Source organism: Mesoplodon densirostris, chromosome 5 (genome assembly GCF_025265405.1).
Source record: "Mesoplodon densirostris isolate mMesDen1 chromosome 5, mMesDen1 primary haplotype, whole genome shotgun sequence".
Classification (NCBI taxonomy): Eukaryota; Metazoa; Chordata; class Mammalia; order Artiodactyla; family Ziphiidae; genus Mesoplodon; species Mesoplodon densirostris.
The window spans coordinates 82,070,796-82,094,711 of record NC_082665.1 but is presented as its reverse complement, the minus strand read 5'-3'; the positions used below and the strand labels follow the sequence as shown (position 1 = coordinate 82,094,711).

Here is a 23,916-nt window from a genome sequence, read left to right as displayed (position 1 = left end):
AGGCCATGTTAAAAATTTTGGCTAGTATCCTAACTTCTAGGAATCTCTAGGTGTTCTGGGTACATAGTAGGTATTCAATAAATATTTTAATGCCATCTATGCTTTTCAATTCAATTTAATTAGTGGTCAAATTCATTCTTCTCAGTATATGCAGCACAGTTGATAATGGACAGCACAACCAATTTCTGAGAACACTACTTGATAATGTTTTCCGTGAGTCTTTAGGAAAACTCTATTGTATATGAGCACCAAAAATAAAATAAAAAAATAAAAATAAAAAATTGAAGCTTTCAGGGTGGTTTGGAGGAAATGTAACACTACCGATAAGGACACAACACATCAAAACTTGACTTACGAATAGAAGCGTTTAAGCATTTTGCAGCCTTTACTCTTCAATAGCAGAGTGCAGATTTAAAGAGGAAGCAAAAGGAACTGAAGCCTCTGAAATTTTATTGTAAATTTAAAATTTCAGACTTGGGAGATTTGTTTGAGTTCCAACAAGAGTAATAATCTCAGAATGTGTTGAGTTCAGATTGAATACAAAAAATATTAGGTTGATTATGACTTAATTAAGTTCCTCTTTGTTTCTCTTTCTTCCCTCTTCTTCTCCTTTCTTTCTGTAGGTGGTTCAGAAGTGTATTCCTTTCCTAATCGGGCATTTGAAGGATTCGACCCATAACGACGTCATCCTAAGCATCCTCATAGAAATAGCAGGCTACGAGCCAGTGGCTTTGAACAGTTTTCTTCCAATGCTGAAAGAGATTGCTGAGAGATTCCCCTACCTCATTGGACAAATGGCGAGAATCTATGGAGCTGTTGGGCATGTGGATGAAGTAAGTATGGGTTTTTTTCTCTCCCATTTCCCTAAATTCCATTGGCACTTAATCTATAGGAGTTCTATGACCTACAAATTTGTCCTGAGACTTCTGAGAATTTCATTTCTTTCTCTCTCTCCCTCTCTCTTTTTTTTTTTTTTTTTTTGCATGGACAGCAGCCTCTGGATCAAGGGCACATTGTAGCGGGGTTATGTGGAAGGTTCAGGAAGTGAGGATTTCATTGCTGGAGTGTCACTGAGGAAGGCGAAGGGTTACAATGGAAAGAGCACTATGACAGATTCAAGACCACTTTGTAATAACAGCAACCAGTAAAAGAGTTTCATCTCATTTCTGGTTGCAATTCTGGTCAACCAGGAGACCATCAGTAAACACAGAGTTAGGTCTCAGAGACTGTCTATTAATGAGAACCCATAGCTATCCTGTCAGTAAGTGCCTGGACTCAGTATGTTTTGAGCCTTCTGCATGATGTTACTTGGGAGAGTGCAGTAAACGTTCATGGATGTTTAAAAGTCCTAGTCTAAATATTTGCATAATAAAATCTTTCGGAAGGGACAACAGGATGCCACCAGAGCTTGTGGGGACTAGGCAACTAAGAAAGAATTTCCAGAAATTAAAGTTGTGAACGGTGTGTGCATGCATGTGTACACACACATGCATGTCTGTCTGACGATTTCATATTGGGATTTAGGATTTTTATCTTTTAAAAATAAAAGCTGGGCCGGTGAGCCATGGCCGCTGAGCCTGCGCGTCCGGAGCCTGCGCGTCCGGAGCCTGTGCTCCGCAACGGGGGAGGCCACAGCAGTGAGAGGCCCGCATACCGCAAAAAAAAAAAAAAAATAAAAAAATAAAAAAAAATAAATAAAAGCAAATATATAATTGATAGAGGAAAACTTTTACTTTCACCCACTTACCTATACTGTAGTTTCCTATTAGATAAATATAAAATTGTACAACTCTTAAAAGAGATTTCATAGTTCACCAAGTTTAGCAATCTGTTTTGTTTGATTTCTGCTGAGATTTGTGGAGAACCTGGTGAATGCCAGGCTTCCTCCTGGTTGAGGGCCTTACTCCTCTAGTTTCCCAGAAGAAGGTGGGAGAACTGGTCTCCCAAGCAGTGTGTATTTATGAATGTGACAGTGACTCTTGTAAAAGGATTGCTCAGTACTGACGTGCTGCTTAGTATAATCCCTTTCCATTCAGTGCTGTTTGGAATGTCTCCTGCCTGCCATAATCTGCCTTCTGGTAACAGTTTCTGTGCCCATTGCCTTTGCTGCCAGGGGAACCTTCTGGTATGCCCAAGTGCTTTTAGGCCAACTGTAACCAACAGCTGTTTGACTGAATCTGCTGACATTGCAAGTTTTTGCATGGACCAAAAAATTCAACCTCTGATGTGCAAGACCTTGGAATCTTTAAGTGGTAGTTCTTTTTGTCACAAATACATTTATGATTCATTAATGTGTAGTAATGCACATTGAAAGTGACTACACCTCCCATAAAAAATGTAATCTGTAAACAAAGCAAAACAAAACAAATAAAAAACACTAGCCACTGTAGGTTTATCTGAACTAAGGCTAACTTGAGAGAGAATGGACTATTAGGTGACATTTATGTGACTCCAGGTGAGTACAGAGAGAAGGCGAGAAGGGTCCAAAGAGCCTGAGGGATCACTTATTTCAAAATTCAGAATATCAGAATATTTTCTCATCTCTGTCTCTCTCATCTCTCTCTCTCTGTCTCTGTCTCTGTCTCTCTCTCTCTCTATCTCTCATTCTCATGTGCCCATGTAGGCATCTATGTTTGGGAGAGAAAAAAATTTTTTTTGATGCTTCTGATTCACCTCCTCAGCAGAGAACAATTTTAGATCAAATACTTGCCAAATGTGTCTGGATATCAGGACTATATTAGGAACTTTTTTAACAAAATAAGTTCTTGGGCCCCATAGAATACCTACTAAATGAAAACCTCCAGGAAAGGGACCCATGAATCTGGATTTATGGGACACCCCTCCCCCATGTCTGCCAGGGTAATTCTGATGCAGCATTTTGTGGATCAGTATTTGAGATCCCTTGACATAGCATATTTAAAGCATTTTATCTTTTAGACTAAGAATCAATCAGTCCTTGTCCATCACCCATCCTGCCCTCTTCCATCAAGTCATGCTTATCAATTAAAACTTTTCCAGACTACTGATATAGCAGTTTAGATGTAGTCAAGAGTAACACAAAAATTCAAAATAACAATGGTTTAAACAAAGATACACATCTATTTCCCTTGCACATAAAGAAGTCTAGAAGGCAGTCAGTCTAGAACTCCATGTTTCAGAAACCCAGGCCCCTTCTCCTTTGTTGCTCTCCTATCCTTGAGCACACCAAAGAGCACAGGGCTTCTATCTCATGATCCAAGATGGCTACTCCTGTCCACCCATCAAGTCAACATTTCAGCCAGTAGGAAGGGGAAAGGGGAGAAGAACTCTTCCAGACAGTCAAACACAACCTACTGTTTATAGCCCATTGGCTAAATAAAACAAAGCTGCAGATGACCATACCTAGCTGCAAGGGAGGCTGGAACATCTAGTCTGGATTTAGGTGGCCATATGCCCAGCTAATCAAAAGGGAAGGACAGAAAGAATGACGGGACAAAGAATGTCTCTGTTGCAGTTCATCAAGTCATTCGTTTCTCTGGGTCTCTTTTCTCTCCTCAAAAATAAATAATGTCTTTGCGCTGGATTACCACCCTTCTGGCTCTGATATTCTTGGATTCCATTATTCCATTTCATTTAAGATCAGACTGACACAATTACCTATAAATGTTAGTCTGGATCCTTTACTCAGAAATAATGCCAAAATATCAGCCTTTGAAAGTCCTTCTTTTAGTTTTAAGAATGCTAAAATTCAGATGTCCCAAGAATTAGTAGTCTAAGCAGCTATTAACTGCTTAATTTGAGTAAACCTGTTCAATGTTCTAAAAATTTTGTGGAGCCATATTCCTAAAGACCAAAACCAATAAGCAAGATATATGTGTATGGTTATTTCTCTCCAGCCTCTTTGCAGAAGGAAACAGAGAGTTACTGAAGTACATTGCCAGGTGGGTATGAGGGCAGAAGTCAAGTATGGGCTCCTGTCTACCTACGGAGGAGGACATTGCAATAAAAAGAGAACAGCAGGAACTTTGCCCTAAAAAGGCCCAGCTGTTTTCTGTGTGGAGAGCTTGGTCTGTGTGACATAAAGGGACATGGGGATATATGAGACATGGAGATGTTTAAGGTGTTAATGATGAGACAGCCACAGGACCCTAATGATCTCAGGCCCTAGGATCCTCTTTCTCAGTCTCATTTAAAAATTTCCCAGTCTCATCTAAAAATTGACTTAATTAAAACTTTTTTCTCTTTGACACCAGAGTAAAATTTTCAGATGTATTCAGGGGTTCCAAGTATCAGATGATTTTTGTTGCTAGGATTTTAAAAGATTTTGGAAATGCAGAAAAGCCAATGCAATTTGAGTATCTTGCTTCAACTTCTGAGATGCGCAGTCTGTGACTGATTGGAGCCTACTGTTGATCCCTCCCTTGTTGCCTGCCTTCCAGCAAACTGCATTGTTTGATCCTTAAGAGGAAGAGGGGAGTCTCCAGGGGATGTACGGCTGTCAGGCCCAGGGTAACCTCAGGGGTGGAGTCAGCCTGGAATCAATCACACATGTTATTAATTGACTTCTGCCCTACCTTCTGTGCCTGCATAAAGCCAGGTGTAGGAACTGCAGGGCTGGCTATGGGGAACCATACCATGTGTGTCTTTCTTTCAAATCAGCACCCATCTGGGTGGGCAAACTGTTTTCAGCAGCTGATAGCAGTCACAATCTTCCTATCTGCTGGTGTAAACCCAGCAGAGGAAAGTTGTATCTATAAAACAAAAAATAACACCCTATAGATACTTATTTTCTCTATCTCCCAAATTACCTCAGGGATCTTTTTTTGCCCAAATTTGGAATGCAACCATGCTTAATAGCCATGGTGCTTGTGTCACTATAGGAGGCTGTACGGTGACTCACAGGCAATTTTCAGGTGTGTTCTGGCGTCCAAGGTACATATGTTGGATGGAGAGTGAAACTAGAAGGACCAAAGGGCAGAGAAGTCTATCCACTTCTAGGGTAACTGATGATTGGTTGCCTCTGAGGTGTACCTTCTTTGGCCCTGTCCAGTAAAGGACACAGCTGGCTCTCCCGAATGCCAGGATTCACCCCACTTCTGTGGTATGTTCAGTTGAAGCAGATGCATAAATAAGGAATATTATTTTATTACATATGTCCTCAGCATGGCAAAAATACACAAGTCCTTCTTTCTTTCTCAAATGAGGAGACCATATAGTGGAGACCTCCAGACAACAGCAGAAATGACTTAGTATCTTCTGAGGGTCCATCCTCAGACTTACATCCAGAGAATTCATATAAAGCCCTTAGCACAGTGCCTGGCATCGGGTAAGTGCTTGAGACATTTCAACTAATAATAGTTATAATAAAAACAACAGCAACAGCAATATAATAAAATCCTACCCAGCTGGAGAGTGTTACTGAGAGAGGAATGTGTTTCTTCCCACTCTAATGCATCTCTTGTAGAATTACCAGTTTTTTTCCTAAAAATGCAAGTGTGATCCTACTTCCTTGCACAAAGTCTTCTGTTGGCTCCTCTACTGCCTGTAGGATGCCATCATCTTGGCTTGGCCCTACCCTCCCTCTCTAGCTTTAGCTCTTATCTGTCCAGGCTATTCCAGCCCCGCTATGTTCTGTCTGTTAGCATTTTACATCCTTCCCTGAGAACACCTTGCTCTGACATACGTCGTGATCCTCACAGCCTATTCTTCTGCCTGGATAGTTTCCATCCCCTGCTCTTACTTATCTTTCCTGACCCAGATCAAATGTCGCCTCCTGTGTAAGCTCTTCCAGTTCCCTTGGGCAGTTAGTCACCCCCTCTATGCTCCCACCTCACTCTGGCTGTACCTCAAAGGTCATACCGACTGTGCCATGTCATAATTTGCCTGTCCATGTCTATGTCTTCTCCATAAGTTTCTGAGCTCTCATAGGAAGGAATCATACCTTATCCATCTGAATTCGCCTGTGGCCAAAAGAATTCACGAGTACTCTAGAGTACTGTTAACTAAGAATTTGAAGGTTGGATTCTCACTAGCCACTTTCCTTCAGTCAAGTCTCTGTCTAATTCTTCTAGGTGACATAACTATAACTTAAGAGAAAGGAGAAGAAAATATTAAGATGGAAAGTGTTGTTGACTCTTCAGAGCCTACACAGTTTATCTCTAATACCTAACAGGTGAAGGATGAGAATAAATTGGATAGCGGACCTGACGTTATTAACCAGAAAGCATATGATGAGCCATGTCTATCTGTGATTCCAAAAGATCCTGGCTCTTGGTAGGTGACATCACAGAAAAATGATGTTGAGTGGATCATGAAGAGGTTTTCAGTGACTTCCCTGGTGGTCCAGTGGTTAAGACTTTGCCTTCAAACACAGGGGGTGTGGGTTCGATCCCTGGTCGGGGAGCTAAGATCCCACATGCCTCATGGCCAAAAAAACAAAACATAAAACAGAAGCAATATTGTAACAAATTCAATAAAGACTTTTAAAATGGTCCACATCAAAAAAATCTTTAAAAAAAAAGAAAGAAAAGAGGTTTTTATATATGAGAGCTCAGCAGGCAGCAAAGCAGCTCCCAGGAGGAACATTCACCACTGTAGACTGAGCAGTGATCACCACCTAGGATATGTCTGTGTGAGAACGCATTGCATGAATGATCTTGCTGCCAGTGGGGACATCCATACAGTGTAACGTGGTGGCTAAGAGGTTGGTCTTAAGAGTCAGACCACCTTGGTTTGAATCCTTACTCACTGTGTGGCCTTGAGCAAGTTACATCACCTCTCTTGATTCAGTTTCCTCATCTGTAAAATAGGAATAGCAACATTATTTACCTCGTAGTTTTGTTGTGAGAATTTAATGAGTTAAACCATGGAGAACAGTTTCTGGCAAATGGTAAACATTCAATAAATATCAGCAATTTATTACTTCCTCAGTGGTGCCCAAGGCTTTCTCATTGCATTTATTTGGATATAGACTGAAACTTAAGCCAAACAGACTGAAATCAGGGAGGTCAGGAACAGGTAAATGGTGTGCCTCAGGGAAAGAGACTGAGTGGATGGGTATGTGGGGGACAAGTCAAAATAAGGACAGAAATAAAAGGAATGAGGTACTGCATGTACCATCAAAGGTATAAAGCGGGACTGGCTGTATCTTCTTTCCTTGTTAGGAAATAACTGGTATATATAAATTTTTTTTCTCAGAGTGGAATGTATATTGCATTATATTTATATTGTAGACCACCATTCCTGAGGGGAATAAAAGTAACAAAAACAATAATAAAGCCACATTTTGTAAAAACTTTTATAATTTAAAATAAGCCTTGTTTTCTTGGGGGCACTGGAAGTGCATTGCTTTCCATAAAGGGCAGGTGGTCCCCAGCTCCCCACCTATAAAAACAGCTCAAATAAGTTTGCAGCAATTTTTTTAAAAACTCTCATTAACTAAATCTGAAGTGGTTTAAATTAAATCCAGGCCAGATTGACTTTTCTTGCCCATGAAGAACTGAAGTAGAATGCTTCAATTCCGGAGGCTTTATTTTTTTCATTATTTTCTTCACTCATTAGACTCTGTGAGCTGTGCAAGTGGTCTCAGCCCCCTTGGTTGGGTATTGCAGTTATTACAACCCTCTTTCCTAATGTGTGTCTGCATGCAAAAGAGACTCCTTTAGGAATGGCTTTGACTTTTTTGAGAGGACAAATTACATTCATGTGTTCTGTCCATCTACCTAAGTCTCAAATAAATGAACTGAAGCAATTTTAGTTTAATAGTCCCGTCCTCACCAGGACCTCATCTCATTAGAAGGCACACACTACTACAGAGCACACCCTCCATAGCTGTGTTTCCCCCGCCCTATGCCAGACCCGCAAGGCAGCCAACCTATGTGGCGGAAACAGAGATGCCCTAAACTGCTCTTTACACATGATCTCATAGTACGTGGAAGGATGCTACGGCCAGTTGTTTTCCTTAGCTGGAGACCAGCAGTTTGCGCACCTGTGAAGAATCAAATGGCATGCCCTCTGAGTGCGGCCACTGCCAGGGTGGGTGTGAAATCCTGTGCCCTCTGCCTTGTTTTCCTAACTGGCTGGAATATGCTGGCCAAGCACCAGGGTGTGTTTATTACATCCTCTCTGGGCTCAGAGTCTTGGACACTTTTCAAGTAGAGAAGTGACACACATCTTGCCCAGGTCGCGTTTCTGTGACATCCGGCAGGCCTTCCACAAAAACACTTTCAGGAGGAAAAGGAAAAGAATGACAAAGGCAACTGAGAACCACATTACTGTCCTCATCCTGACTGTGTGGAAAAACATCCTGCGAAATAGGAGCTGGATGGATGCTATGCATCTTTAACTTGGAAATCAAGACTAAAGGCTCTAGGGGCCATTCCACAAGAGGAAGGACCTGTGACTTAAAAACCACAATTTCCCCAAGGGTGGGGAATTTAGTTAAAACTTTGGTGGGTTCAATGTCTCTGGGGAAGCCTTGGTTGGTGCCAGCCGGCAGCTACTTAATGCTACAGAATTGTCATCATTGGGGAAGATTCTTTTTTCCAAAATGCAAATAGCTTTATTGTTTTTTATATTGTAAAAAGGGTACATGCTAATTATAAATGATATTAACAAGTCTCTCGCAAAGTGTAAAGAAAACAAAAAAATCTTTAAGTATATACAAGATATGCTTTCACATAACAGAGCTGATTTTCCATAGCCTCCCTCAATGATATAGGGTTGAGTCGCTGATTCTTTCTGAGTGCAAACCCCAGTGCTGGTGGTGATGGGAACCCAGAAGGGAGAAAGACATGGTCCCTGCCCTAGAGGGGCTCACAGTGAGTGGGGGCAAGAGAGATGTACAAACAGATGATTAGAGTTTAGCCTGGTGCCTGTTAACTCCTGATTTCTGAACTGGATCAAGAAGGAAACAACTCATCTTGTGTGGCTGAGTTTGGAAGTGTGTTCTAAGTGAGGCTTGTTGTATGATAGGATTATGTCAGGGGAGGAGGAGGAGGAAAGTATCCATGGGAGGGCACAGCAGGTGCAATGGCAAGCAGTTGGGGGAAAGCCTTCTGGAAACCATGAAGAGTTTCAAGTGCCTGGATAATGGAGGGAGGGGAGAGGGATGAGGCTGGATGGTAGACTGGTTCCAGATGATGGAAACTCCTCATTGATTAGCAGGCAGTTCCTGTTTTCTACCGTCTCTCCCCAGACTTATTTATCACTGGTGTCCGGGTCACCTGGGAACAGTATTTTGTTTCCCTTTATTGTGTAGACAAGCAAATGAATACTGTGGACCTCAGAGTTCCCCAGAAACTAAAGAGACTGGTAAAAGGACAAACAGTCCCCACAAATAGTTGCAAATGTAGGATGGTAATGGTTACAAAAGTTACATGTTGCAGCAATTTTCAACAATGTCTTGTAATTATCAACTGTAATTTAGGCCAACCGACCAAATCCACAAGGGGCTCTCAGTGCCTCTGTGAGGGGAGAACTTGGCAAGGCCTAGAAGGGGCCTCTGCTTGACCAGTCTCCCCTCAGGATTGAACCCCAAGGATAGTTAGCCTGGTCCCCACAGATCTCACCTCCTCTTTTCAGAGGGGACTTCTGCCTTTCTTACACCAGTGTCTGTGAGGAAGCAGGCCTGTGCCTGCCCCACCAAAAGCATAAAGTTTCCACTTAGTGACTGCCCTTCTAGGCTTGAGCTTAAGATGTAAATGAATCATGGATTCATCAGAAAGTACAACTTGGCATTGGCAGCAGGTGGGTTGAGAGGATAAAGCAGTTGCTACTTCCAGCTCAAATCCTGCTGCTCTTTTAAGGCTATAGCACAGACCTTGCTCTGTCCATAGCCCTTAGACTTAAATCACTTCAGCATAAGCCAGCTATTCTGATCTCTGGTGGCCTTGGCCTGCAGTGGCTTGAAGCAGGGTTTTGGTTCCTGGCCAGTGATTGAGGTCTGGTTGCGGCCGTGAGAGCACCGAATCCTAGCCACTGGACCAGTGGTCAGTGACAAGGCCCTGGCCCTATGGCTTTGCAGAAAAAGAATTCCCACAAAGATGGAAAGTAGTGAAACAAGTAAAGTATTTATGAGGAGAAAAACGAGCACAGTACATGTGGATAGACACATGGGCAGGCTCAGAGAGTCACGCCCTCGTGGCAGTTTGAATCACTTTTATGGGGCATTTCTTCTGGGTTTCCTTTGGCCAGTCATTTTGATCTGCCTGGTTCAGAGTCCGTACCTGGTTCAGAGTCCATATTTGGTATAGCTCAGGATTTTCCCATGTGTGCGCGCACATCTCTTAGCCAAGGTGGAGTCCACCGAAGAGACCTACGTGTAGGTTTGGCCACTTGGTATCACTCCCCCCCTTTTTTTAAAAAATTTCAATTATAATATTTTTTATTTTTAAAAATTCTTTTTGTTTTGCAAATTTGCAAGATCATTACTTTCTTTTTTGTATTTTATTATTATTTTTTAAACATCTTTATTGGAGTATAATTGCTTTACAGTGGTGTGTGAGTTTCTGCTTTATAACAAAGTGAATCAGTTATACATATACATATGTTCCAATATCTCTTTCCTCTTGCATCTCCCTCCCTCCCACCCTCCCCACCCCACCCCACCCCTCTAGGTGGTCACAAACCACCGAGCTGATCTCCCTGTGCTATGTGGTTGCTTCCCACTAGCTTTTGACCTCCAAGGAGCCTTTCTCTGCATGTGTAGCTGGGGAGGTCTCCTGACTTTGAGAATGAGGAATATGTGGTCTCTTATCTTCTATCTGTGCAGGGCCCAGCCTCCTCTCTCAATTGTCCTGTTATTCTCTTCTCCGAGTATCTGTCCACAGGGAACGAACTCAAACCATTTGCCCCAGGGGCCCATCTCTCTCCTGCTTCCCTTCAACTGCCAGCATCTGCATTTCTGAGTCTGTGGTTTTCCCCAAATTTACAAGCCACCCCGCTGACATGCATGGCAGGATAGATATGTGACGAATATCACCCCCAGCCCCACTAGCAGCCTTCAACCAATGATGGGGGTATTTATACCCCAACTCTGTCACCCCTCGAATGAGGTAACCCTTTCCCCAGAATCTCCTGGCATCCCTTCCGAGCTATTTCCCTTCTCTGCCTCACTCTTCTATTCCTATACTCATCTGCTGCAGTTTACAAATAGATGATTTGCACATAAATCATCTCAGGGTCTGTTTCTGGGGAGCCCAATCCAAGAAAGAGTCATTTCCATACCTTCCCAGGCCATCACCATCTTCCCTGCTCTGAGCATGTGAGAGTGTACAGCTGTAATGTGGAGTCTGCACCTGACTTTCTTCTGGTTGCATTTCCTTCTATTCGCTTGGTGTATGAATCCACACGCTCCCAACCCACTCTAAGCCCTCTGAAAGAGGGCACACTATACCTTACATTTCCTTGTTTCCCTGCACTGCTCATCCCTGCACTGCAACTGTATTTGTGGCTCCTAGCATGTGGGCCACAAATACTTGCTGACCAGCTGTTACATAGAGACTGGAACTTGACTGGACACCAGTACAGGTCTTGTACTAGTAGACGGCAGCTGATGACATGGCAGGTCGTGAGGAAGACCAGGAACATTACAGACATTGGGTTCCTGTCATGGGTGGTGGCTGCTGGTTTTCAGGTTCTGTTGGTCTCCTTTCTGTGTGGTGGTCAAAGTGTGGTCCCCAGCTTTGGGCACCACTGGGAACTTGAATCAGAATCTACAAGTTAACAAGATCCCCAGGTGATGTGTGTGCACATGAAAGTGTAAGAGGCACTGGTCTCAAGGATCCAGGCCCCACAGGGCTTATCTGCTATAGGACCCCCCCTCTGGTGGTCTGGGCATGCCCACATATGTATATGCATGCATGATTCATGTATGTTTATAGACACACACAGCCATACCCCCGCAGGTTTCTTTGTAAGTCCCATTTGTTTCAATGTAAATAAATCAATAACCTTTAAAAATGGTCATCTTTGGCAATGTTAGGGTAAACAGAAACCCAGGGAACATCAAACATTATTTATTATGGAGTTTCTGAGCATTTATCACACATCTGATGTGTGCAAGGCACTGTAGAGAGTGCAAAGTTAAATAAAATTCAGCTCTTGTGTTGTTGGAAGGGGCTTTGGTTTCTCTTCACTTAGGAATGATCCTTCAATGGGCTTTGACACTTCCTGTATAACATTCCTAGAATTCCTCACCCCATGCCCACTCCTATGGAAAATGAGGTGGCAATGGGGGGAGGATGGGGGGAGAGTGTTCCTAATTAACAGTTTTAAATAACATAGGGGATATATACAAGATTTTCCTATTGCTTAATTTTCTTTATTTTCCTTGTTACTCAATTCATCATCTTTCGACCAGGATCTGGAAGCATCCCCAAAACCCCCAGCAGGATTTGACACAGAGATAGTATCACCATGATGTAAAGGTTTTTTTAATAATTGTACTCTCAAAAAATATGAGGAGAGCACTTGAAAGTAGATGAATTTTGTTGCATAGCCATAACTATACTATTTGAGCTGATATTTACATTTCAGCTCTCTGCCTTATTTATCAAAAACTATAAGCCTGATTTTATTTTGTAGTGAATAGGAATGGGGAACTTGGTGCTGGTTCACAGCCCCTAAGAAAAGATATATCTGACAGTGGCTGATAAGTCACGCTGAAATGTTAATGCATTAACCAGCATGAGTCTTGTTATCCACATGTATATAACACAAAAGAAATTACACTGAGAAGGGTATCTTGACATCAGTTTATTCCTTGTTAAGTAATAAATAAATCTAGAGTATATAGGGCTTCCCTGGTGGCGCAGTGGTTGAGAGTCCGCCTGCTGATGCAGGGGATGCGGGTTCGTGCCCTGGTCCGGGAGGATCCCGCATGCCGCGGAGCGGCTGGACCCGTGGGCCATGGCTGCTGAGCCTGCGCGTCCGGAGCCTGTGCTCCTCAACGGGAGAGGCCGCAGCAGTGAGAGGCCCGCGTACCGCAAAAAAAAAAAAAAAAAAAAATAGAATAGATAAAGAAATAGTTGCTATTTAAGATTAGTAAATTTAAGATGTTTGGAAAATGTTATCAGAACTGTAGATTTCCCAACTTCAGCATTATGTAGATACCATAGAATTTCAAATATCTGGCAATTCACCCAGAGAAGTGGAAGACAGACACTTTCCTAACTATCTCCCATTACTGAAATCTTTATTTACTTAGTATGGTTGATTTTAGAAATCCCTGGATTATACTAAGCTCCTATTGATGTCTACATTTTCTCTGGCTCTTCCTTCTACTGCCTTCTTCTTTCAAGACAAACTTCCTTCAGCTGTACGTAGCATTCTTTGTGACGGTGGTCCCTATCTCAATCAAATGTCCCTTTCTTCCTTCAAAACACTTCCCAGAGCCCACCTTCTCTATGATAGCTCCACATTCCTAAAGCGTTATTTGGTGACCAACTCTTTCTCCTTCATGATTGGTAAGTACAAGCTAATTGTCAGGGAAGGAGAGTAGTGGGAGGAAGCAGGAAGTTACAAAGATTTCCTGAAGGAAATATTCTACCTTCCTCCACTTCAGAAAGTGAGAATTACCTTAAAGGCTAAATGCATAGATTTTAATATCCCATACAGTAGATAAAATGGAAACAATGGATACAATGAGGTGACTCTTCTATCATTCTGCTGAGGAATGGCAAGATTAAATCATGCTATGGTCTAAATGTGCACGGCCATCCCCACAATTCCTATGTTGAAACCTAACCTTAAGGTGATGGTATTAGGAGGTGGAGCCTTTGGGAGGTTATTAGGTCCTGAGGGTGGAGCCCTCATGTACAGGATTAGTGCCCTTATTAAAGAGTTTCCAGAGAGCTCCTTTGCCCCCTTCTTCCATGGAACCAAAAACCAAATCTGCCAACACCATGTTCTTGGACTTTGCAGTCTCCAAAACTGTGAGAAATAAATGTTTGTTGTTTACAAGCCACCCAGTGTGTGATATTTTGTTACAGAAGCCCAAATAGACTAAGACAAAACATGAGTCCATTCAAGATCTCAACACAACCTTATCTAAAAATCCTAAAACGCTGTTCTGCTTTATTTCCACTGTTTACATAAAGGTGAGCTCACAAGTGAGTGGAAAGCAATTTGGAAAGTAATTTTTTCCTCCAAGCTACTACATTTCAGACCTTCTCTTCTGAGCACATCCTGGCCAGACAGACATACCTTCAAACCCCCATCCTATTAACTGCAGTTTGTTTGCATATTTTGATTTACTTATTTATTTATGCCCTGCTGACTTCCAGCAAGTAGTTCAGGCAGTTCACAATGAAAACATAGTTGCTATGAGACCAGAAATAATTAACCCAAGGCAAAATTCAGGAATGAGAAAGGGGAGCATTGGCGGGATAGGGGGCAAGTAGCAAAAAAACTTAAACTATCCTGGCTAAGGAAATCAACAATCTCAGGCAGGGTCACATTTGCAGACTGCATTTTTCCATTTCATTCTCCCCTATAAGTAATGAAGTAATATTTATCCAAGTATTTCTGTCTAACTTGTATTTTGGGAGTTACATCTCAGCTACCATGAATAAAACATCCTGGTGATATTTTTTGAAAGTAAGTAGGTGCAAAGAAAGATAGGCATCTTGTATTTGATTGTATAATGAGTAAATTATGTAATGTAATGAGTAAAGTATGGAAAGTTCAATTGTAGCTGATGTATAAATAACTGAGTTAAATCTTACCATATTGTTCCTTTTCTAATGACCACAAAGCACTTTTTCTTTTTTTCCTGGCAAAAGATTCAAACACAATTTCTCTTTCTTTCTTCCTTTCATTTTTCTTTCTTCCTACTTCTTTTGTTTCTTTTTGGACCCGTAATAAGCAACTTTCTTCAAAATGGTTTCCATGATTGGGCCAGAAGACCTGTGGTTACTTTTTTCTATCATTCTGTGATTATACCACATTTGCAAAACAGATATTGTGTAGTTAAAGATGGGCTGCTTCTTTGAGTTCTCTAGAAATGTTTCAATGCTAAAATCCCCAATGGTCTTTCAAAAAGTTTCCTTAATTGAAGCAAAAGAAATAGTGGAACCATTGTTGGGGATAATCAATGAGAGGTCATTTACATGAGGGGACCGTGGTGTGGTGGGAGAAGAAATTCTGGCTCCGTATAATTCATTCTGAGTCGCTTGAGCCCACACAAAAGATTTACCTTTAAAAGGCTAAGTTCCCAAGCCCCCAGTTTTTAAAGAGTAAATCCGAACTGTAGAACCTCTAAATCCTGTATCAACCCACAAAATAACACTATGTTCAAAGCTCAAATTAGATAGATTTCTACAAGCTTTAAGGTCTGTAAGTATTTGGGGGTCAATGCAAAGAAAAGATGCTGAGAAATAAACTCTCAGCACAAATGAAGAGAGATTTGGGTTTTCAGACATAAATGTGGCCACACCAAATGCTATTTAGGGAAAAATAGTCTTAAATTGGAAACACTTATTTGACAGCAGACCGTGTTCAGTTTTCTGGCCTTTAAAAAATTCAATCATACTAAAAACATAATTTATTTGGTTACATTATTGTCTCAAATAGCAAGACATAAAAGTAAGCTACCTTTCACATTCTCTGATTTCTGCTGTAAATCCTAAGTCAACTTCATTGAAACCTCTCTTTCAGGAAGACATAGTAAGTTCAACATTTAAATAAAAGCCATAATTGCTTTATAAGTACAAAAATTATACCTTGTATTTTTTTGTTTTGTTTTTTTTACAAGGACGGGGTTTACTTTAGCATTCTATGCCTAATGCACAGAGTTGAACTGAGTCCAGTAGAGCCTTAATTTTTGCCATGTTACAAAATTTGAGGTTCATTCAAAACAAAGGATACATCTGTTTTCATCAGCTGCTTCTTAAATTTTATTACTGGGACTTATTTTTTTTAATTGTTTTGCCTAAGTATTGTTTTACTAGGCATGATTTATTACTCTCCCATGTGCCCACAGAAACTGTGTGTTCCTGAAATCATGCAAACTAAATCAAAAATAATAAGGAAAGGATGGGAACTTATTCCCTTTACATTGGATTAAATGATCATTTAGAATATGTAAATCTGTTTAAATTATAATAGACCTTTGTTTATCAATGGGAAGAAAAATATGTTCAATTAACTCCAAGCTGATATAAAGAAAATTGAGGCATGATCAGAGGATAGAAGAAAGAATTGAGAAATATGACTTTTTGGAATGCTATTTTAAAAATCAGCTCAAAATTGGAGGATTATCTGCCTAAGGAGACATTAACAATGTTTTTGTTTATATATTCTCTACTTCGTTCCACAAAAAAGGATTTCAGGCAGCTTGCTCCCTCAATGTTCTATTTAAAAAAATATATCGAATCTTAGCTTTTGAACATGATAAACTAACAGCATTTGATGCCTACTTACTGTGCAAGCATTTTGCGTATATTTTTGTGCTAGTATTTTCAGGCTAGAAGAGCATATCCTTGTCTGGGGGTAGCATAATTTTTAAAGAGTAAAATTTATTAACTGTACAATTATCTTGGAATTTATAGATTACTGGATGACTTTATTTTACTGGACCATTACTGCCTTGTCTACTTCAATAACGGTGACTTTTTGGGGGATTGAAAATGTTATAACTGTAGAATATTTTTGCTTCAGATACAGGAAAAAATTGAGAAAGACTGGGAAATAATTGCAAAGAGAAAAAGATCTAGCTATTGATAGATCATGAGGATTCAAGTCACTAAGAAAACCTTAAGTTATATAGTCTTTTGACTTAATCATGTGACTTTTTAAAAAAGAGAAATAGGCTTTCTTGGTAAAATGTTGAGCAAATTTCACTTCTAGGTAAACCTTTCCGCAGGTTACTGAAACAGTGGCCCATATTTGCTTACTGAGCGGGTATTGGGGTTTTGGACATTTCTAGAACTTCCAAACCTTTATCAATTCACAAAATAAGTTAACTCAGAAAAATTAAGGGAATATATGGCTTCTGAGACAGCTTATTTTAGTTTTGGTGATAATTTAGATATGTCTGCATTTACATTTAGGATTTTCGACACTGAAACAATAATAGCTAATGTTTACTTAGCATTTCCCTGTGCCAGGCATTGTTCTGAATGCTTTGTTTTTAACTCACTGAATCTTCACAACCACTGTATGAGGCAGGCCCGTTAACCTGTTTTATAAGCTGAGCCATGGAGAGTTAAGTGATTTGCCCAAGGTCCATGACTGCCTGGTGGCAGTGCCAGGATTCAAACACAGGAAGGAGCTTCTGAGCACACTCTGTGACCACCACACCACCACCCGCTTCTGCTCAGCTGGGAGGGCTTTCCATGGGACTGCCACCTTTCTGTTCTCTGAGGGCGAAACTTGCTCTGGGAATATGTATCCAAAGAAAATCTCTCACACTTATCAACAACTCAAACAGCCAATACTCTTTTTGTTTGCCCTGCTAGTGTCTTACTCACCAATTCTACTTTCCAAGCAGTAAAGGGAGCCTCTGGAAAGCCAAACACTCATTGTTTCAAGGGGAAATTTTAGGTAGTGGAACAACTTAGGCTGCTGCTAGAAGGTGTCTCAGAAAGAGCTATAAATCATCAGGGTGGGTGCGGTTCAGAGAGGACTGAGCAGGGGCTGGGATGGAGAAACTTTTCACATTGCACAGACAGACCAGTTAAATCCAACAGAAAAGCAGGTCTCTAATGAACTGGACTCAGTCATTTGGAATTTCTAAAAAGAGTGGCTATAAACTCAACAGTCAATAGAATCTTTAAACTTTTATTTTAGAGGTTAAAATCTCAAACTCTGAACAGACAACAGAATAGGAGGAACCAAAAGTCTTCCAGTAGAATAGGACCAGGAGTCATACATCACCAGTAAGTAAAACTTTACATGTTTCAAAGGGACTCCCACTGTTTAAAAATGACTTTTAAAACCTGATATTGATTTCTCTGCAGAGGAGGTATTCAGAGAGAGAAAGAGAGAAGCACAAGGGAGGGGCACACTGGTGCTTTCAATGGTATTGCCAGTGTTCTGTTTCATTACTTAAATATGTTTATACATATTCTTTCATGTGCAGCACATATTCTATAATGTCAAAAAAAAACCCATTAGGGCTTCCCTGGTGGCGCAGTGGTTGAGAGTCCGCCTGCCGATGCAGGGGACAGGGGTTCGTGCCCCGGTCCGGGAAGATCCCACATGCCGCGGAGCGGCTGGGCCCGTGAGCCATGGCCGCTGAGCCTGCGCGTCCGGAGCCTGTGCTCCGCAACAGGAGAGGCCACAACAGTGAGAGGCCCGCATATCGCAAAAAAAAAAAACAAAAACCATTAAACATTTACTATGTGCCAAATAGTATGGCTGGCATCGACAACAATAATATAATAAAACAATAGGCCTCTACTAAATGGCTTATTTTTTAACTCATTGACATTTCTAGTATAATCACATCTTATTAAGAATAATACTTGTAATAACAATTGATTGCTACCATTTTTTAAAACCATTTGCTCTATGCCAGGTCCTTTATAGGTATTATCTCATTATTCCTAATAACAAAGTCTTGAAGAATTTGTGTCAGCTGAGTTTGTTAATAGCATATCAAACTAAAGCCAGCTTCAATAATAAGAATATTTATTATCTCATTTAAGAAGTCTGCAAGACTTGATGGGTCCAAGTCCCTTCAAAAATTCCAAAATGTCGGGCCTCCCTGGTGGCGCAAGTGGTTGAGAGTCCGCCTGCCGATGCAGGGGATACGGGTTCGTGCCCCGGTCTGGGAGGATCCCATATGCCGCGGAGCGGCTGGGCCCGTGAGCCATGGCCACTGAGCCTGCGCGTCCGGAGCCTGCGCGTCCGGAGCCTGTGCTCCGCAACGGGGGAGGCCACAACAGTGAGAGGCCCGCATACTGAAAAAAAAAAAAAAAAAAAAATTCCAAAATGTCATCAAAAACCCTTGGTGACAAGGCTCTTTCTCTCCACCTCCCCAGTATATTGACTTGGCCCCATAAGTATGTCCCCTCATGCTTGTAAGATGGCTGCCACAGATCCAGCAGCACATGATGTAGACACAGCAACGTCTGATTAAAGAAAAGGCATGTGTCCTTCCACGTCTCTCTTCTCATTTGGGAGAAAAAGCTTTTCCATCAATCTCTCACCCCAGAAAACTTCACCTCAAGTCCAAATGCCCAGGATAAACTCATATACCCATCCCCTAGTTACAAAGGAGGCTGAGGAATTGAATAGCTGTCATTTTCACGTTATGGCAGGATGGAGATTTTACCAATAAGAAAGAAGGTGGTAGGATGAGATATGACTACTGATAGGCAAGCAAAAATATCTACCACTGAATTGCTAGCTCCAATTTATAGATGAAGAAACTGAGGCTCAAAGTGGTTAAATAAGATGCCCAAAGTTATACAGCTAATAAAAACACCAGGCCCAAAATCATCTCATGTTTTTCTTAACATAAGTCCAGCCATACCAAAAAAATCTATCAGTACAGCCATTCCCCAAAAGGAGGTAGGAAGATTTAACAAATCCTGTTTCCCCACCTCATGGTTCCAGAGCCGTGTCAGGAGTGTTAGGGTGTTGGTGGTGATTTTCAATAATAAACTTTATGTCAGGCAACACATTAAGCATCGAAGGTAAAAAGATGAACATGACATGTCCAGCCTTTGAGGGGCACACCGGGAAAGGTGACAATGACACAGAAATTGCAGGCACGGATGTCAGGGCTCTCATGAAGATACAGCCAGAGGTCTGAGGAACATAGAGATAGGTGCAAGCAACTTTGGCTGGAAGAGTTCAGGAGGACTTCACAGAAGAGGTGACGTTTGAAATGGTTTAAAGACGTGTGGGAGGGTACAAGGAAGAGAAGGGGAGGAAGGGCTTCCAGTAGCCAACAGTCTGCCCTAATGGAAGACATCTGTTTCTGATGGAAACTGGGTTGCTAAAGGAGATGGAAGAAGAGAAAACAATTTTAAGGATGGTCTTTTAAAATGGCAACAACCCCTAGCCACAGATAGCTCCGAGAAGAAGGCGTATCTCAGTATCTCCAACATGAACACCACTTCATAAATGTCTTACCGAGCATATCAGAATCTATTAAAAAAGGATTTACAGATAAGTTTCTCCTTTGGCTTTCTCATAATTACAATTCTCATTCAGGGAGAGCTTCATTCAGTGTTCCAAACCAAATGGATCCCTTCTTTAAAAAGAATGGCATTATTCTAACATCTTTTTTTTCCTTTTTTTTTTTTTCTGTGAAGAATCAAAAAAGGAAAAAAAGGATTTTAGAATATGTCATGTTACCATGTTTTTCATATTCTGCTGTAAATAACTGAGTTGTTGTTCCAGTCATACTCAAAGAGAATGTGCATACTATTTTTTTGAAGTTGATTTACAATATTGTGTTCAATTAAGGTGTACAAGAATGTGCATCCTATTTAGTTCAGGATTGAAAAAATATTTCTAATAGCTCAAATGTATTAATTATATGGTTAGGTCTTTGATATATCTACTTGTGTGTTACTTGCTTTAACTATCAATTTTGAGAGAAGTATATTAAAATCTCCAACTACAAATATTCATTGATCTATTTTTCCCTGAAGTTTTACCAATTTTTAAATAAATTCTGAGGTTGTTTTGTTAAAAATAAAGAACAAAAAACAATTGAGTTGCAAGCAAAACGCAAATGGCTGTCGCCAGCCTTCAATCTGCACACCCAAGTTGGGTCATATATACAAATCCATCTGTGGTGGGGAAAAGAATTATTATGTGGGTGAAAAACAGAGCATATGTGGATTCGGATATATAGTAACTTACTAAGGAAAGAACGTTTCGATTAGTTTAAAGGCAAGGAGAGAATCTGCCTGTGGTGAAAAGTAGAAGGAAAGAAACTGACAAGATGAGCTGGAGACTTAAACTCAAAACAAACTCCATATGACCTGGTTAAGCTGAGCTCACATTCCTGATGGCTGAATGGAAAGTCAGGCCCAGCAGTTTGGAATATCTTTCAATTCTGACCAGAAGGTAAAAGAAAATAATTTTCTTTTATAGGAGGTCCACAAAGATCCAAGATTGATTAATCGATCCACCTATCTACGTGTCTATCTGTCTGTCTATTGATATCTATCTATCTTTCTATCGACCTCACTGATTTTATATTCACAAAATTCACCCTAGTCTCTAAACTGTGTTTGTAACCCCAAATCAATACTCGAGGTGCTTGTGAGGTCACTCACAGACATGCACAGAATGGTGCCCACTGCACAGGTTCCCAGCTGGGGTTGAACAAGGCAATGCTCTGCCTTCTTGTTTCAGTTCCCCTCTCTCTGTAAATAAGTGTCTGTTCTTCTCGTGGTCTATTTAGTGCCACAGTCTAATCTTTGTGCTCTTTGTTGGTGACTTCATTGCTTAAAATGTCCACAAGTTTAGTGCTGAAGTGCTCTCTAGTGTTCCCAAGTGTGAGAAGGCTGTGATGCACCTTATGGAGAAAATTTGTGTGTTATGTAGGCTGCATTCAGGCATGAGTTATAGCGCTGTTAGCTGTGAGTTCAATTTTAATGAATTAATGATCTGTATCAATTAAGACATCTTTATTTTTTTTCTTTTGAATTTTACTTTACTATTTTTTTATATAGCAGGTCCTTCTTAGTTATCTATTTTATGCATACTAGTGTATATATGTCTATCACAATCTCCTAATTCATCCCACCACCATCCCCCCCAGCTTTCCCCCCTTGGTGTCCATACATTTGTTCTCTACATCTGTGTCTCTGTTTCTACCTTGCAAACCAGTTCATCTGTACCATTTTTCTAGATTCCACACATATGCATTAATATACAATGTTTGTTTTTCTCTTTCTGACTTACTTCACTCTTATGACAGTCTCTAGGCCCATCCATGTCTCTATAAGTGACCCAATTTCGTTCCTTTTCATGGGTGAGTAATATTCCATTGTATATATGTACCACATCTTCTTTATCCATTCATCTGAAGACATCTTTAGATAGAAACACACATAAAACAAGGTTATGTATTGATCAGTTGATGAAAATGTGTGACCGGAGACTTTCAGGAACCTACCTCTATATTTGCTCTAGAAGCAATGCTTCAGTATTTGCTAATTCAGTGTTTGAAGTGACTTTATAGAACATAGCTACTATGAATAATAATAATCGACTCTGTGTACACAAACACACACATACACACAACACACACACATACACATATACATAGAGAGACAGACAGTGATATATCATCACATTCACCAGCAGTGTGAGGCTGTCTAGCAGAGTCCTCTGAGCTGAAATAATTTCCCACCTTCTCACAGACTCCAGAGTAGGGTGCCCAACTGTCCCAATTTGCCCTCGATTGAAGGGTTTCCCAGGATTTGGGACCTTCAGTGCCAAAACCAGGAAAATCCCAGGACCAATCAGAAAGAGTTGGCTCCCCTTCTCTAGAGTTTCGTGAAGCCAGGGAATTGAGGTGGAGGAGGGGCCCATACTAATCCTTCAACTCTTGCTCTGAAGCTAGTAACCCCACCATCATTAGGAAAGAGGCTCATGGAATAAATACACCACCAAGCAATTGCTGGCCTCACTCAGGCTTCTGAGGGCTCCTAAGTAAAGGCTAGGGTCTCCCTGGCAAAGCTTCACTGAGAAAGCATTAACAATAAGCTCCTTTGATTTACATTCCTAATGCCCCTTGCAAGTGTCTTTTTGGTGTGTGGAGACGTCTAAGAGTTGAATTATGAAAAAATAACAATGAAATGGCCCAGTAAAAAAGCAAGAATAACAGATGCCCAGTAAATAAAATCTTTTCATTCAGGCAGCAAAATAAATTATTTTCTTTAACTCTTTTGTAAATTGATAAAGGACAGAGAGAAAAGTGTGGATTTTAGGACCAAATCCACATTTCCTAAAATCAGCAAATTCTCAAACTTTCAGAGATTTGGGACTCTATATACACTAGTGATTCTCAGCCCTGGCTCTATATTAGAATTACTTGAGAGGTTTTAAAAATTCCTCTGCCTGGACCCCACCCATCACAATGAAATTAAATAGAAACGGGGGTGGCGGGGAGAGGGGAATTTTGGGGCATTAGAATTGTTCTAGAAGCTTCGCAGGTGATTCTAACATACAGCCAGGGTTGAGACGCTCTCACAAGGAGCATAGTGTTGAGAAAGGGTCTTGGGAAAGTTCAGCAGAGAATGCTGAAATCACTTGCTGATACCTGCTGTGAGTGGAAGACAGGAAGGTAGCAGCAGACAGGGCTGCACTAAGCCATCTTTTTCAGCCTAGCCAAAGTGGAAATATTCAAACTCTGAAATCAGGCAGATCTTGATTCATTCTTGTCTGTGCTACCAAGACTCGTATTACCAGTGTAATCTTGGTCCAGTGATTGGCCCTCTTATCAGTATCTTCATCCTCTTACCATTTTGCAAGGTTGTCATGAGGATTAAGTGAGGAAGCAGATGCCAAGTACCTGGGACACAGTGGATGCTTAATAGAGGGAAACAATCATCACCATAACCAGGCACCCACATTTTCATTTTTGGCTACTTTCTGATTTACATTCTGTTATCCTAACAAAGAATAACAGAAGCATTTTATGAGATAGTAGTAGCAGTATTTTACAAACAAAATGAATAACACAAAAAAAATGAATGGTATGACCAAGGCAAATCACTGCCTGTGACCCAAATCCAGCCACACCTATTCATTTACTTATTGTCTGTAGCTGTTTTCCCATAACAGATACCACATGGCCCATAAAGCCAAAAATATTTACTCTCTGATTCTTTACAGAAACAGTTTGCTGACCCTTGATTCTAGTTCATCAATTCTCAGTGCGGTCCATGGACCCCTGAGACCCCTTCAGGGGATCTGCGAGATCCAAGCTATTTTCACACTAATACTCACACATCACTGACC

The 23,916-nt window shown here is 40.9% G+C and overlaps 1 protein-coding gene across 2 annotated transcripts in view; it reads left to right on the top strand.

The window, feature by feature from the left end:
• VEPH1 (ventricular zone expressed PH domain containing 1) overlaps positions 1–23,916 on the top strand; it is a 212,218-nt gene that overhangs the window by 69,711 nt on the left and 118,591 nt on the right. For both annotated transcript variants that reach the window (XM_060099986.1, XM_060099985.1), the window contains exon 5: positions 624–833. In XM_060099986.1, the coding sequence (XP_059955969.1) occupies positions 624–833 (210 nt within the window). The remainder of the gene's footprint in view (positions 1–623; positions 834–23,916) is intronic.